This window comes from Passer montanus, unplaced genomic scaffold, assembly GCF_014805655.1.
Source record: "Passer montanus isolate IOZ18808 unplaced genomic scaffold, ASM1480565v1 scaffold230, whole genome shotgun sequence".
NCBI lineage: Eukaryota > Metazoa > Chordata > Aves > Passeriformes > Passeridae > Passer > Passer montanus.
Window position 1 is genome coordinate 134,931 of NW_024366927.1, and position 14,552 is coordinate 149,482.

The following is a 14,552-nucleotide window of genomic DNA, read 5'->3' on the forward strand; positions in this document are numbered from 1 at the left end:
GATAATGCTTTTAGCTATATTCATATATGGACACAGAATGTAAATTCTGCATACACACAGCATGTGGAGAACTTGGTGTCTGTATGTGCCACATTATCCATAATCCCAGTGTGCCTGCTCCTGCTCAGGGGCTTGCAGGGATTCACAGGCAGAAATAAGTTCAGAAACAATTCCTGAAACTTGTCCAGAATTGCTAGATTAGTCACTTAGACAGAAAGATGATTTCCCCTTTCACTTTTGTAATTTGAGAGTAAAGTTCATTAGTCTTCCTGCCATTGGAACATGTCAGTCAGCAAGAAACAGTGAGGCTTCCCAACAGTTACTGACTATCCCTGTCAAAAATCCTCAATTTTCTCTAAGCCGGCAACATAACTCACCTAAATAGGTTTCTGCTAAGATCTTAAGTGTATGCACATCAGGTTGTAACTGAAAGTAGCTGTCACATCAGTCATTATCTTACCTCAGTTACCTTCTCATTTGCTATTTCCAGCTGGGAAATGAGCTCCTGGCCACGGAGTTTTTGTTGACGCAGCTCACTTCTGGGAATCAGAAGAAAAGATGCTGATTGGCAAACAGTAGTAGCACTTCAGTTATTGGAATGTAATTTCATAGATAGTTCCCTGAATTGTGGAGGCTTATGGTGGGTTTTAATTACAGGGTTACTCTTAAAACACCCATTTCAAAAGCACCACACAGCACTTCTTCATGCTGTGCATTCAAAACTGTAATGGCAGAGGAACAAGATGTATTTGTTGGAATCAGCAAGACTTTGTCAAGAGCACTTGACATCTTACAGGGTTTTTTCCCTGTTTATTGAATCTTATTTTGGAGGCATGCTATCTAGTATGCAATAAATATAAGCTGCATTTTGCACAGTAAGTTCAATATTGAGATTAACATTCTAATTAGTGTTCCATAACCAGACCTCAATGTAGGCATTTTTAAACGTGCTTTGAAGTACCTAAAAATAAATCATTCTATACTTGTGAGACAGACAACAATGTGACACTTAGTGAGGAATAGGAACATACCACCTACTTCAAAGCATTCATTTTGTACTGAATGAGTTTTAGTGATCCTCAATTTACACAGTATTGAAGACAAAAAACATCTGGGTTATGACAGACAATCTCTGAACTAGAGCCTAAAGGAAACAGTTCTTGCCTTCTGTCAGCACAAGAAGAAGAATCCCTAAAGACACAGCTCCAGTAATTTTGGCCAGGGAAAGATGCAAACCTAAATGAGCTGCTCTAACCTCTGACCAATCTCTACCACCTCACCTTAAATGCTCTCCCTGTTGCTGAAACTGCATGGGAACTAAAGCCTTTATTCTTTTTGAGGGAAAGGAGGTAAGGTAGCAGATACTTTAACCTCAGATTTTCATCTATTTTAATGATAACACTTAGTTCTCAACAATGATCTGTTTTTATAAACTTTTAAACTTAGTACCGGTAAAAGTTTGAAAACTGATACATGGCACTTGAAATACAAGGTTGCAATGCATGTGTAACATCAGGCCACCATTACATCCTGTGAGGAGTTTGCACTCACCTCAAACCACCCACCTTCCCAACCCACCTTCTCAACCTCTTTCACCAGTCCCAGGTAGAGATCACAAAAACTTCAACAGCTTTAAACTTTCATAGAAATTAAAGTACATGGGCAGATATTTCAATGTTGTTAAACAGTTAAAATCACATATAGGTTATATCTGTTATCACATGTGAACAATTCTATATAAAGTAAGAATTAAGATTACAGGATCAAGACAGTATGTTAGCATGAAACACCATTTCTGTAATTTGTCCTCTGTAATTAGTACTAAGCATCAAATGAGGCATTTTCAATATAGGAGACCAATTTTTAGGTGCCCTAAAAATTCTGAGTTACTGAAAGGCGCCTGTCTCCTGTGCTTGTGCTGAGGTGTGGAATTAGCATGCTTAGCAGCACAGACCATAAACAGAGTTTACAGGCTCATACACAGCTGTGATCAAGAAATTATTTTTATAATGAGATCACACCACGCACATATTTAAAAGGAAACAGTTTAACCTTGTGAGCATCAGGAAATGTGATGGCTATTGAGCTAGACAGTTGATTCATTCTGAGTGTTAACCCTCCCCCAAACACAACTTATGAGATCTCAATATTAGAACTGAGCAATAACCCCAACTGCTGGATAATTACACCAGCCCCCACTGCACACTGTCTTTGCTAAGTGAGTAGGAAACAAAAGGTGAGCTTCCAGCATTTCAGCAGACGGGTGATAAATCCACCAGCTGCAGCAAGTACTTTCTGCAAAGCTCTCATGACAAATATAGCATGTGCCAGCTGTTTTTTTGGTTGAATTATACTATAATATGCTTCAGTTACTCTTAGTAATTATGAATTTTGTATACTGCCAGTACCTGCAGCTGTTTCTCATCCTGGTAATTTTTTTTCCCTTTAATGAACATCTTAAAATAAGCAGCTATGGCTGCCAAACATTGCACAAGTGCAGCCAAGAATAATGTTTCAGAAAAAGAGGCAACTTCTTCATCTCAAGATGCCATGCAATTCACTCCATGTACTCTACAGGATGCAGAGAAAAGCATTCATGGCCAACACTTCATATATTGCCACCAAAAAAGGTCATTCCTCAGAGACAGACTCTTCAACCAGAGAAAAGATAAAAACGGAGAACTCCAAACCCCACACATGCCTACTAATGAGTCAGGGACTCTAACTATGACAAAGAAATGTGTCAGAGGCAAAAACTGGAACAAAGACACCCAAAATAGCTACAGTCAGATGGCTTAAGCTAAGCAAAGTCTTTAAATATAAAAACAATATAGCAAGGATTCCCTTTTGTTAAGTACTGACAATTATAATGCAAGTGACTATTAAGGAAATGAAGCCATTCTGCATAGTTAATCAAATAAATGGGTTTATGCTACAAGTGTCTTTTATTTTTCTCCACAAAAAGTTATATCTTGCTACAAGACAATAATGGCAGATGAACAGGATTATTCAGTTTGTTCACACTGTGTATTGTTACTCTATTACTTCTGTAATTAAAAAGTTCAGACTTTAAAGCTTCTCAAATGCAATGTCTCATGGAAGCAAACATACCCCCCTTTATAGTTTAAGTCAATGTTTATAAATTGTTTCATGCACTGTTTTGTAGAAGAACAGACCTGTGTACACCTATTTCTACCCCTATTCAAGCTAAACTGTACCTAAACTGAGCAATCATCCATGTGTCTGACAGGCCAAAGCCATATCCATGGCAAAGTCAAGAGAACTGTCAATTTCCTGTCAGGTTTTCAACTTAGAGGATTGACCTTTTTCCCTGTCTGCAGCTGTCCAGATCTAGTCCACTGAAGGGCATTCTGGATGATACAGTAATTTGATTCAATATAAAAATTTGTTTATCCATGTGAATCTTAGAATTGCTCCAGCTAGAATCATGTTCAACAAAAATAAGCTCTCGGTGTTGGCCACTGGTGCAGAGTCAGCAAGGGTTTATCTGCTTACCTGCAAAATCCTCTCTCTATTTACCCCAACTTTTCATTCTCAGGGTGAGGACATAAAAAGCTACAAAAAATACTGATACTACAAAAAATATATGCCAATGAGACAGCATATATGATTAACCATCTTTTGTATTTGTGCATTTATCTACAGACCGGTAAAGGTGGGCTTTACAGAACAAAACAATCATCTGCCCTTTATTTTTAAAACTTGCATACTGTCTGTCACTTCATTATATTTGAGCAGATGCTGGCAGACTGAATTACCCTGGTTTTGCCTGAATTCTGCTGTCAGAAATGTCTCTTTCAACCCTTCCCACTCTACCCTCTGTTCTGTTTTTACTGAAGTTTATTTCCTTCCAATTTACAAATTTCCTAAACATCCCTTTGGTATTGCTGATTCCACTTCCTATGTGCTGTCATTTATTCTCCTCAGCTGAAATCTGAAGAGCTACAGAGCTGTACAGGGATGCTGTAAGGTAAAAAGAGCAGTCTCAGCCAGTCTCTTCCCCCAAATGTGGCCAGAGAAACCATTATTCTGGATTATAGTGCTTCAGTCAAAGCAAGAGCCTTTCAAAACTTGTGTATGCTTTCCTCATTTCTTTCAAAAGTGAGGAAACTTTCCTAAATTCTTTCAAATGAAGAAAAGTAAAAAGCACTTAACATTGATTTTTTTTTAACCATGGCAGATCAAACCATGGCAAATCACCATTCAAACTGAGAGCCCAAAGCTTTACAATTGGAAGCTCTACACCCTGTAAATCAGCAACAACAGCCACATGGATTGCTTCTAGTTCTTCTCAATTTAACACCCCTTTGTGGAGAAGTGACACTGGAGACCAAAAAAGCTTTTCAACATTAAGTCTGATTTGGTCATTTAGATTACTTGGACAACAAGTAATCTAAATATGCAGGAGAAGAAGGAAAGAATAAATTACTAACTCAAGAACCAGTTAAACTAATGAACATAAAATATGTCAATTATTCACCAATACTTTGAAGCTCTTTTCATGTTATGAAATATGTTTGACAGTTTTATAAAATTTCTATACTTCTGTTTTCCAATTAAACCCCTATAAAGAATATGAAAGATGACTCTTTTCTTACAACTTTTTACAGTGATCACTCACTTTATACTATTTTACTACTATTTTATAATTGTAAACATTTGCTGTCTAAGTTGACTTCAGTACATATCATGAGAACTCAAAGTACATTTAACATGATGCAATCAGGGGCCAGAGCAGTTTGGTTTCTGACTCTGCCAGAGTAGACCCTGTGGGAATAAAGGGAATAAACTTGGCAGCGAGTAGTTTGCCAAGAGCAAAGTTTGTATTTGAAATGATGACCTCTGTCACAAGGAGCAGTGACCTCCCTAATTACCTTCAGGGTTGACTGGCACAAGGAGTGAAGCAAAACTGGCTCCTTGCCCTTCTGCAAGGTGAGTATGAGGTCTGTTACCAATAAATTCTCCTTAAGATGCATGCAGCATCTTAAGAGGCTCAGAGGGAAGAAAGCTTTTCTCATAAATGAAGACTAATACATTTGTACGAAGAAAATGTAAATGTAATTTAATCTACATGTATTCAGTGCACTGGTTCTGAAATCCAAGTTCAGTTTTATCAGCAACAGTTACATGTTTAACTTGAACGAGATCCAAAGGTCCAGAAAAGCACAGAACAATTTTCAGTGAGGCCTAGAAGTATCAGCTTTCTTATCAACACTTCTCTCTACAGGTTTTTCACTGATCTACTAGATTCTCATGTATTTTTTACATTACATGCTCTACCATTACAGTTTGCAAAATTTACTTTTACTTCTTAAATTTTTTTCAGATCAAAAACCCCCTAACATTCACTGCTGCTTCATTCCTTAAAATTATTTAATGCTTCCTTCACCAACAAAACCCTGCAGACTTAGAACATGACAAATGAGCAGCACAGAATGTGGAAAAGTTAGCAGCTGCTGCTGGTAAGTTTAATAAAGAAGCCAAAATGCTTCAGACACCTTCACATGGAAAATGAAAGCAATGAGGACAGAACTGGAAAACCACCATGACTTTCAGGCAAAGGAAAGGGAAACACCTACACTAACAAACGGGACACTGAGTCAGTGTTTATGGGAGCTGCACTAACAGCAGCCTCCTGATGGAATGCAATCTAAAATGCTTCCCCCACACACATGGAGAGGACTTAGTTAGGAAGTTTCTAACTTCCTAAAAAACCACTCAGCTATAAAACACATTAGCATGCTGCAAGAGTAATGATTCTTGTTAAAAACTGTATTTTTGTTAAAAGATTTAATTCTGCTACATGTCACCAACACACCCTCTGCATTCGCTCAGGTATTTACATGGATCTTCTGTTCCCTTGGACCCCACCACAAGGCTTGGTGAGAACATTTCCTGCATTAGCCTCAAGAGACCTTTCAAGCACAGCATTTAATTAACAATAGATTAATTAATCCATTACCAGTATCAGTCATATTTTGTGTTCTTAATGAAATTTCCCTGATAAATGCATTTGCTGCAAAATTATTCTGCTTTTTAAATAATCAGCAACTCTATTTTAGTTCCCAACACAGTCAGAAGCTATTTGCTGCTCTATACTTGCACTCAAAATATTATTGTGACAGATGAAAAGAAATATGATAATTATACATTTATAGTATAAGCAAGGACTTTTGTGCTGAATAACTACTACAATGTAAATTCTGGAGCTAATTTTCATACCAACTGCATTCTGCACTACATTGCTGAGTGTCTGGCAATGCATAGAAGGTGAAAACTAAACTGGCTTTAAAATTTCCAGATAATACTGATGAGGTTCAGTTAGACTACTTGTCACCATGATATCAGAGCATCACTGCACAGATTTAACACCAGATTCCTGATGTCAGTCTAAATGACAACTTGCCTGTTTCTACTGCCAGCTTCCTTGCCAGGTAGAGCAAATGCCTGATAAAGACTTCTATTTCTAGCTTCTACAGTATGAAAAGGCATAACACACAAAACCATATCATAAAGTAACTGATTAGCTTTTAGACTTGCACCAAAATATCTACTGAAGTCACATAAATAGGGACATTTTCAAGATTTATTACCCACTTTTCATCCAGGTTCACAAAGCAGACTTCCTTGTATTTTCTATGTCAGCATTTTGCTGCAGATAAATAAGGACTAAATCTTTTGATCTGCTGCAACAACATTTTAGCACAGAACAGTAAAGGTTTTAGAGGGAAAACAGCTATATCACAGGTAACTTTAATTATTTTGGAAGCCTGCAACTTTCCCCTTTTAGCTGGAACTCGCTGAACCACATCCAGGATCTAATGATGAACATAGATGCTCAGCTGTGAAGTTTTGTATTTTGATTTACAGAAAATAAACTACAAGTTTAAGAGCTAAAATTTACCTTAGCATGAAAGATTGCAAAATAATTTTATTCTCCAGTTACTGCATTTACAAAAGATGCTAAAAAAGTAGGAGCCAGCTAATTACACACAGAGAAGCTACACCACTGAAACTGTCAGTGAACCAGCACAGCTCCCAGTGTCTCACAAACAGGCTCAATGCTCTTGTCTTCTGAAAGAGAATTTTCCCTCTCCTAAAGAACTGTTTAATAATAACCTTTGCAAAATGCAGGATGTTTTAAGGGAAAATAAAGCCAGCCTGTATCTGAACAGGTAAGGTAAAAAGCCCCCTGTAACTGTTTGCTTAGGGAAGGTAAAGATGAGCACACACTTCACTGCAAAGATGGATATCCAGGTTAACAGTAGTGGCAAGGTAGATTTTCCTGGCTTGTGTTTAGAGAGCTGGGTTCTAATTCCACTCACACCACTGGAATTCTGACAGCCAAGAAATGCCAAGCTATGCTTCTGAAACTGTAACTACAGAAACTGCATGGGATACTGGAAATATGAGTGAAGCTGAGAATATGTAAAGCATTACATTAATAATAAAACATGAAAAAACCCCAATACTACCCCAAAGGAAAGGAAAGATAGAATTCACAGGTTCCCAATTTTAATAGGGAAAAGCTTTGCTTCCATGTTAACATGATAGTAAAGCAATTTCTAAAATCACTCTGAGCACAGAACCACGAGTGCATCACTTTCAATGACTAAAGGGCTGCTTCAAATTTATCAAGTTAACTGAGCTGCATAACCTGAATTTTTGTTCTCAAACCCACTGAAAAGTAATGCAATGTTATATTCCTTTCTAACTACTTTAATTTTAAAGAAATTAGGAAGCCTTATTCCATAAGTTTTTTTAGCAGTTATTGTGGACCAGTGTGTCAACCTCCACTAATTTTTAGCAGTTTTGAAGAAGAGAAGATCTTGAGGACAAACTTCTCTACAGTTCTATAAAAATACCAGGCTAATCTCAAATTAATATCATACTTGAGCTAACTGACAGTGTTTCCTGAGCCTAGAAATGAAATGAAGCATAGGGGAAACTTGCAAAACTGAAAATATTCTTGTATTCTACACTGCAAAATATAAGCATCAGCTTAGAAATGTGGATGAAATAAAAGAAAAGTAAAGTTTATACCGTATTTTTTCCTTAGGAGAATCACACAACACATTTTTATCTTCATTTATAACAGTAACTGCTCAAAACAGGACATCAGATGTACATTCCAAGGGGTTTTTGTCCAGTTCATTTTAGAAGTCTGGAGATTCACTCCATAACTGATGTTATGGCTTTTCTGAAGAGGTACAGAAGTTCTCATAATCCAAAATAAAAATTGTCTAAATTGAGTGTGCTGTATCTTGAAAGAGAAAAATCAAAAGTAATATATTCCATTTACTTTTTGTCATTACAAAACCTCACACATTATCAATAAGATAATGAAACAGCGCAAGTTTTCCTTCAGTGCTAACTTCACAGAGAGCATTACAGGTTCTTGTTTAGATCACTCTTTGTTTTGCTGCAAGCACATCTCTGAGTCTGGATGGTTTGCTCTTCATGTTTTTTCACTACAGGCCTACTGCCATACCCCACACAGTATCTGAACCACACTTTACAGAAGGAGAACAAAACTGCACTTACTTCAGCTTACTGATCCTGGCTTCTGCAGTTTCAGTGAGGTTTTTTGTTTCTTCTTTCCACCTGTTTGTTGCTTTTTGCTGAGCAACTAAGAGCCGCCTGAGCTCAGTAGTGGACTTGTGACTGGTGTCCTCCATCTCCCTGAGTCGAGCTTCATACCCATGTTCTTTCACTGCATGCTCATGCTCCATTGTGCTTATCTAAAAAACCCCACAAATCCAGTGCAATCAAATCTCTCACTCTATACCTTTTTTTTTTAATTTGTTTTGCAACGCCTGAGTTAAATTTATAAACATTTGTTGCAAGTGTGTAACATACAATAATTAAACTTCTAATTATATGCTCAGAGATATGTGTTCCCAAAGCCAATTTAAGCAAATAGGACAACTGACAATAAAGGATAATGAGCTGTGTATGCTTATTTTTGTAAGTAATCTTTATTCTTCTCCCTTGTGTTTCCACCACAGAAACAAGTTGGTTCTTTTTCATCTAGATAGATCTGTTAGGAGTCTCATAACTGCATCTGCAGTCCTTTGTACATCACAGGGAAATGAAATCAAGCAGTGAATCTTATCTGTGACTGTAATGGAAGCCTGCCTGATTAAAAATGAGACAGACAAAGATTTAGTATATGCTTTCTGTGCTTCATATCCACCACCTCTGTTACAAGACTCTCATCCTTTGTTTAAGCAAAGGGTTCTGGACTTGTACAAGAGTCCCTGTTCAATTTCACAGCTTTCTTTATCCTGTACTGCAAAGTGGAAGCCAGACTTGAGCTGGTCCCCACTCACACCTTGTAAAACTGCTTACTGAGGTGGTCTTCATTGCTCCACATCCTCAGATTCCTTTCTTTGGTATCTTTACACTGCAGAGGGGAAAGGACCAGCTTTGCACACTCAGAAAGCACATCAAGGATGAAAGCTGTTCCTCTCTCCAGGAGCCATAGGTACCCTGAAACTGTTGAGGTTACTTCTGATTCCTTATTCCACCTGCAGCCTGCTCAGGGGCATTTAATGGAACATGTTCAAAAAGAACAAACCAGCTTGCAGCTAATAATCCTGCTTGCAGCCAAGCATAGAGAACAATTTCCTCTGTCCAGAGAATAAGAGCCAGTGCCTGACAGCCACACTATTTAACTATTATTTATTTATTTATTAATATTATTATATGTATATACTCTGGACAGAAAGTCAGACAGATAAAGATTTCTGACACATTAGAGACAATAAACAAAGATTGGGAAATGCATTATTTAATCTATTCATCCTATTTAAAGCAAAGAACATGTGGTGTCTTCTGATCCAGGAGAATTTAATACACATTAAAATACAATTTAATTAGCAGAGATTGAGTTCCCCCATGGATTCTGAGGACACACAATGCGACAATAAAACTACTTTTAAGCAGCAACCAGGAAGCATCACTGAAACTCTCAATCTTAGTTTAAACATTTTATGCTTTTTTTCTTAAAACTGCTGCCTTACTAAGCAAATATTAGTCTTACATTACAAAAAAATATAATAAATAAAACATACCTTTACTTTAGCTTTTTTTTGGGCCTCTACCGCCAGTTTTCTCAAACCCTCCATTTCATTTTGCAATTGTTCATTCTCCTGCTGAAGTTTTAGTCTTTGTTCACTGACAAAGGCACTCTTTTCTCTTTCTGAATCCAGAGTGCTTTGCAATTTACAGATAACTTCCTGGCAACGAGATTTCTCTTCCTCAGAGCTAAAAAGAGAAAGAAAGCCTGGCTGCAACTGAACAACTCCTGAACCAGAGAATGAAATAAATAAACTGGGAGCTATACGCAAATCAGCAAAGAACTTTATCACGATGATGGAATTGATAACCTCATTCTCAGTCTCACAATTATGGTATCTCGATACTATGTCTGCTACTGAATAAAAAGATTTGACAAAGCCCTAACAACACACATTGAAAAGTTTAAATAGCCCAAGTAACTTCCACTGCTTGCTCTTCTTCTGTAAACATCTGTAACATCACTTACTTCATTTCCAGTTGTTTCAGTTTATTTTGTGTCTTCTGTAGACTCCTCTGGAGGTCATCCTTGGCAGCTTCTGCAAGTAAATACTTCTGATGCAGCTGCTCAAGCTTCCTACTGTCAAATTCATGCTCTCTGTGTTCCCTGTAAATCTGAAGAGTAAATTTAGATGTCAGTTTACTCCTCATTGCATCCTATTTTTCCATGATTTAAAATAAAACTGTATTTCTAACATTGTTGCTGCCACTTGAAAAAGAGAAAAGTTTCCAATTATCTGATCAGATATTTATTTTGTTTTCTGTCTATCGATCTTAACTAGAATATGTACCAGCATTCTTTTGGTTATGTTAAACACCTCTTTTTTACTTTTTTCACTTTTCAAAGAACTTTTATTTTCAGTTTGGTGTTACAGCTTTAAAAACCTTCTGGATTTAAAAAAAAAAGAATGCAAACAACCCTGAAGTAAATATATGAAAATTTACAATTAAGAAAATCTGCTCAAAAATAAAATAAGAAATTCAGGGATAAATACATGAAAAATGGAAAAAAAACCCGATGTATTTTTCCTTCTGTAAAAACAACTTAAATGTGATGTAAAATACAAACAAATTGCCTTACCTTTTCAAGTTCCTCTTCCACTGCTCTCTTCTCTCTAATGGCTCGTTCAATTTGACTTTGTTTCTCTCCACATTCCTTTTCATAAAAGTAATTTTTAAGTAAGATTTAATAAATGAAAATAAAAATTCAAGAAGTGCTGAAGCCAAACCTCACCCAGTGTAAATGCAGCTCTTGCTGCTGCCATGAATGCATTTGATTTTACCTGCTCATTATTTTCTCTATAGGATCATTCAATTTACAGACCAAGACACATCAAATGAAATATTTTAAAAATAAATTTAATGCATAAATAGGTGCAGAAGCATTGAATTCTTATGGTCATCTGCATAATTTACTACAAGTTCCTGGTTCATTCAGAAATCGGATGTCTGTGATTCAGACTTTCTCTTAGGATACTTTCTCAGCTTTCATATCAGCTTTCCTTTCTACACACACAGCTACAGATAAGCATGGAAGGCTGAGTTTAGTGTGTCTCTGAAAGAAACAGGGATGCTTAAGTGTCATCACATGGGAAATATTTTCTAGAGCACAGATCTCACTGTCAAAATGCCTGTGAATTCATCTCTGGAGACATGCAGGATGTGCTACACAGCAATAGAGGACTGTCCTACACAATTACTCATTAATCACATATTGATTGACCTAAAATTCTAGTGGATTTGATCAGCAAAAGTCTCAGTTAAAGTCTTAGAAGTCTTGAATGTTTTGCTACATTGATTGACCTAAAATTCTAGTGGAAGTATTTGATCAGCAAAAGTCTCAGTTAAAGTCTTAGAAGTCTTGAATGTTTTGCTACTGAAAATATTTTTATCAATCAACTCCATACCATCTGAAGAGCTGAAACTTCTTCTGTCAGCCGAGAAAGCTGCATGTTACATTGCTTCTTTGCAGTGTCTACCTGTGACCACAACAAAACTACAGAATTAGTCCCACAAACTACTTTTCCATCTTGCTTTTTGACATAGAAATGTAGTATGTAGGTGGTGCATGTATACAAAGCATGAAAATAGCTGGGACTGCAATAACTGACAGCTCTTATGACATAAATATTACAAGAATGATTATTACCCACCCATACTGCTTTAACTGAGGGTGTTTAGGAGAAAAAAAGCACAAATGAAGACAAGACAAGTGCCATCACATCTTCACAGAGCAGCCTTCTCCATGCCAGTGTCTGCAGAGGGACACCAACAGTTTTGCTTCTTGTTTAGAACACATGTCTAGGCAATAAATGTTGAAGAGGATGTTGCTATCAGCATGCTGCCTTGCCACTTATCCAAACTCTTGTGAGAAAACTGCTCGTGATGACCATGCACCAGCAGTAGCTTTTCACTCTGAGGAAAACCAGAAAATCTTCCCATTCTTTCTGAACATCATAACTTACTTCCTTTCTAATTCTTGCAGCAGTATTTTCTGCAAGTTGAGACATTTCATCCTGCAGTTTTTTGATCTCTTCTTCCTTTTGTTTCTCCCCAAAGAGTGCCTAGAAGAAAAATAACAAAACTAAATATGACTGATATTTCTGTATGATACTAAGAGCACCAAGAGAAAAACACACACTGCTCAAAAGACACCTTCTTTTCCCTTTTACTTTTTACACTGAGACTCAGTAATAACACTGCCACTGAAAACATGTGGCACTAAATGCACATTCTTGTAAATAAGAACCACACAAAGTGTTAGTGTCAGTAGATGCCTTTTTCTATTGGGACTTGGAGATTTTGGCTGAGCATGGAATTATAAAGAAGAAAGGATAGGAATCCAGAGCAAAATTTCCACCTCAATCTTCTGCAGAGCAGGGAGAAAACAATTTAAAAACATAAAGTGTTAAATATGCACATTAATATATATATTTGTTTTTATTTTGTTGATTAACTGAACTTTTTTTTTCTTATGTTCATTGAATTTTCTTCCCAGTTTGAAAAACTCAGGATGTTGAAGCCAGAGCAGTAAATTAAGAATTGTCTGCTTTGTTTTGGCTCCGTGAGCCATGTTTTCATATCAATATTTTTGGCATAAATGTTACTCTATGACAGTTCAATCACACACTGTATATAAAAATTTCTTTTAAGAAACCCTCCACATGTCTAGGTTCCTTTGTTGATGACTCTGCACCTTCCTTATTTTCTATGTCTTGTATTTATAAATTCATAACAGAACCTTTTTATCCCAGACACCAACATTTGGTAGGAAACTCTGAACTCCTGTCAAAAACTCAGGAAGATTCATGCTTAGGTACAGTATTATCACTTAGATGACCTTGATCCAGGTACTCAACATTTGCTTTGAAGTTTATACTGTATGGCAAATCTGAGTGATGAGTGGTCACATCCCAGTTTGCGCTCTGTGCAAGACTAATTTTAGCACAACTGACACAAAAGAAGCTAGCTTGTGTATCCTAAATATCCTTCATCCAATGACTTACCTGACTTTTTTGCAGGTTGGCTTCTTCCAAGAGCTGTATGCAATCTTGGACTTTTGCAACAGCATCGTATGTCTCACTTTCCAGATTGGCAGACTTGGCCTGAAGCTCTCTGATCTGTTCCTCCAGGGCTACTTTTTCTGTTCTCAGTTGTTCAGCATCTTGAATAGTCACACACAATCTACAAGGCAGTAGAAATTAGACAATGTGATGGTCAATTAGGACACTGATCCATTCAAACTGAGCTATCAGTAAGGATCTATTCATAAATTGCCCAAATTGCAGTTTTCTGCTTTTTTTTGGACAGAGTGTTTTGAGTTTGATGATCAATCAAGTCCTAGAAAGAAAGAGAATTTTAGGAGTTAACTCAGATATCTAACCTCAGAAGATCCTTAGAAGAATCCCAGTGATATCCTGCGATACATCACTGAAAATGTTCTATATTAAACCAGAACAGAACAGCCCCAGAAGAAATAAAGTTTTCCTCTGTGGAGGAAACTAAATAATTGGATGTGGGCAATGAAGTTGCAGCTATAGTTTTAGAGAAAGAAAACCACTGGTAATCCACAACAGCTCAGGAATTCTTATTGTTTAATTACGATTGTCAGTATTGGCAGGCATGGGAAATGACAAGAGAGCCTCAGAGGGATCATCAAAAATATTTCTTTGTTACTTCTTTGCCATAAAACATGCAAGGACAGACAACCCCTCTATTTTTGTAGAGCCAGGGTATAAATTTTTGCATGTGTCCTGTTAGTAATGCACAGGGAGCTCTCTTTACCTTACTTCTAACTGTTTTATGTTAGACTGCATTTGCTGCAAGCGTTTGTCAGATGCTGTTTCTCTCTCCTGGGCAGACATCCTGTCTTCTTCCTGGAAAGAATGAAAATATTATCCAGACCTGATCTGAGCTGAACAAAATAAAGATACAGTCATATAAAACAAGCT

The 14,552-nt window shown here is 36.9% G+C and overlaps 1 protein-coding gene across 3 annotated transcripts in view; it reads right to left on the bottom strand.

Annotated features, from left to right (window-relative positions):
• Positions 1-14,552, bottom strand: part of SCLT1 (sodium channel and clathrin linker 1) — a 28,518-nt gene that overhangs the window by 2,848 nt on the left and 11,118 nt on the right. For all 3 annotated transcript variants that reach the window (XM_039710785.1, XM_039710786.1, XM_039710784.1), the window contains exons 11-19: positions 14,386-14,477; positions 13,608-13,785; positions 12,567-12,665; positions 12,009-12,080; positions 11,183-11,257; positions 10,571-10,716; positions 10,098-10,290; positions 8,566-8,762; positions 461-539 (exon numbers count right to left, since the gene is read on the bottom strand). In XM_039710785.1, coding sequence (XP_039566719.1) covers positions 461-539; positions 8,566-8,762; positions 10,098-10,290; positions 10,571-10,716; positions 11,183-11,257; positions 12,009-12,080; positions 12,567-12,665; positions 13,608-13,785; positions 14,386-14,477 — 1,131 coding nt within the window. The remainder of the gene's footprint in view (positions 1-460; positions 540-8,565; positions 8,763-10,097; positions 10,291-10,570; positions 10,717-11,182; positions 11,258-12,008; positions 12,081-12,566; positions 12,666-13,607; positions 13,786-14,385; positions 14,478-14,552) is intronic.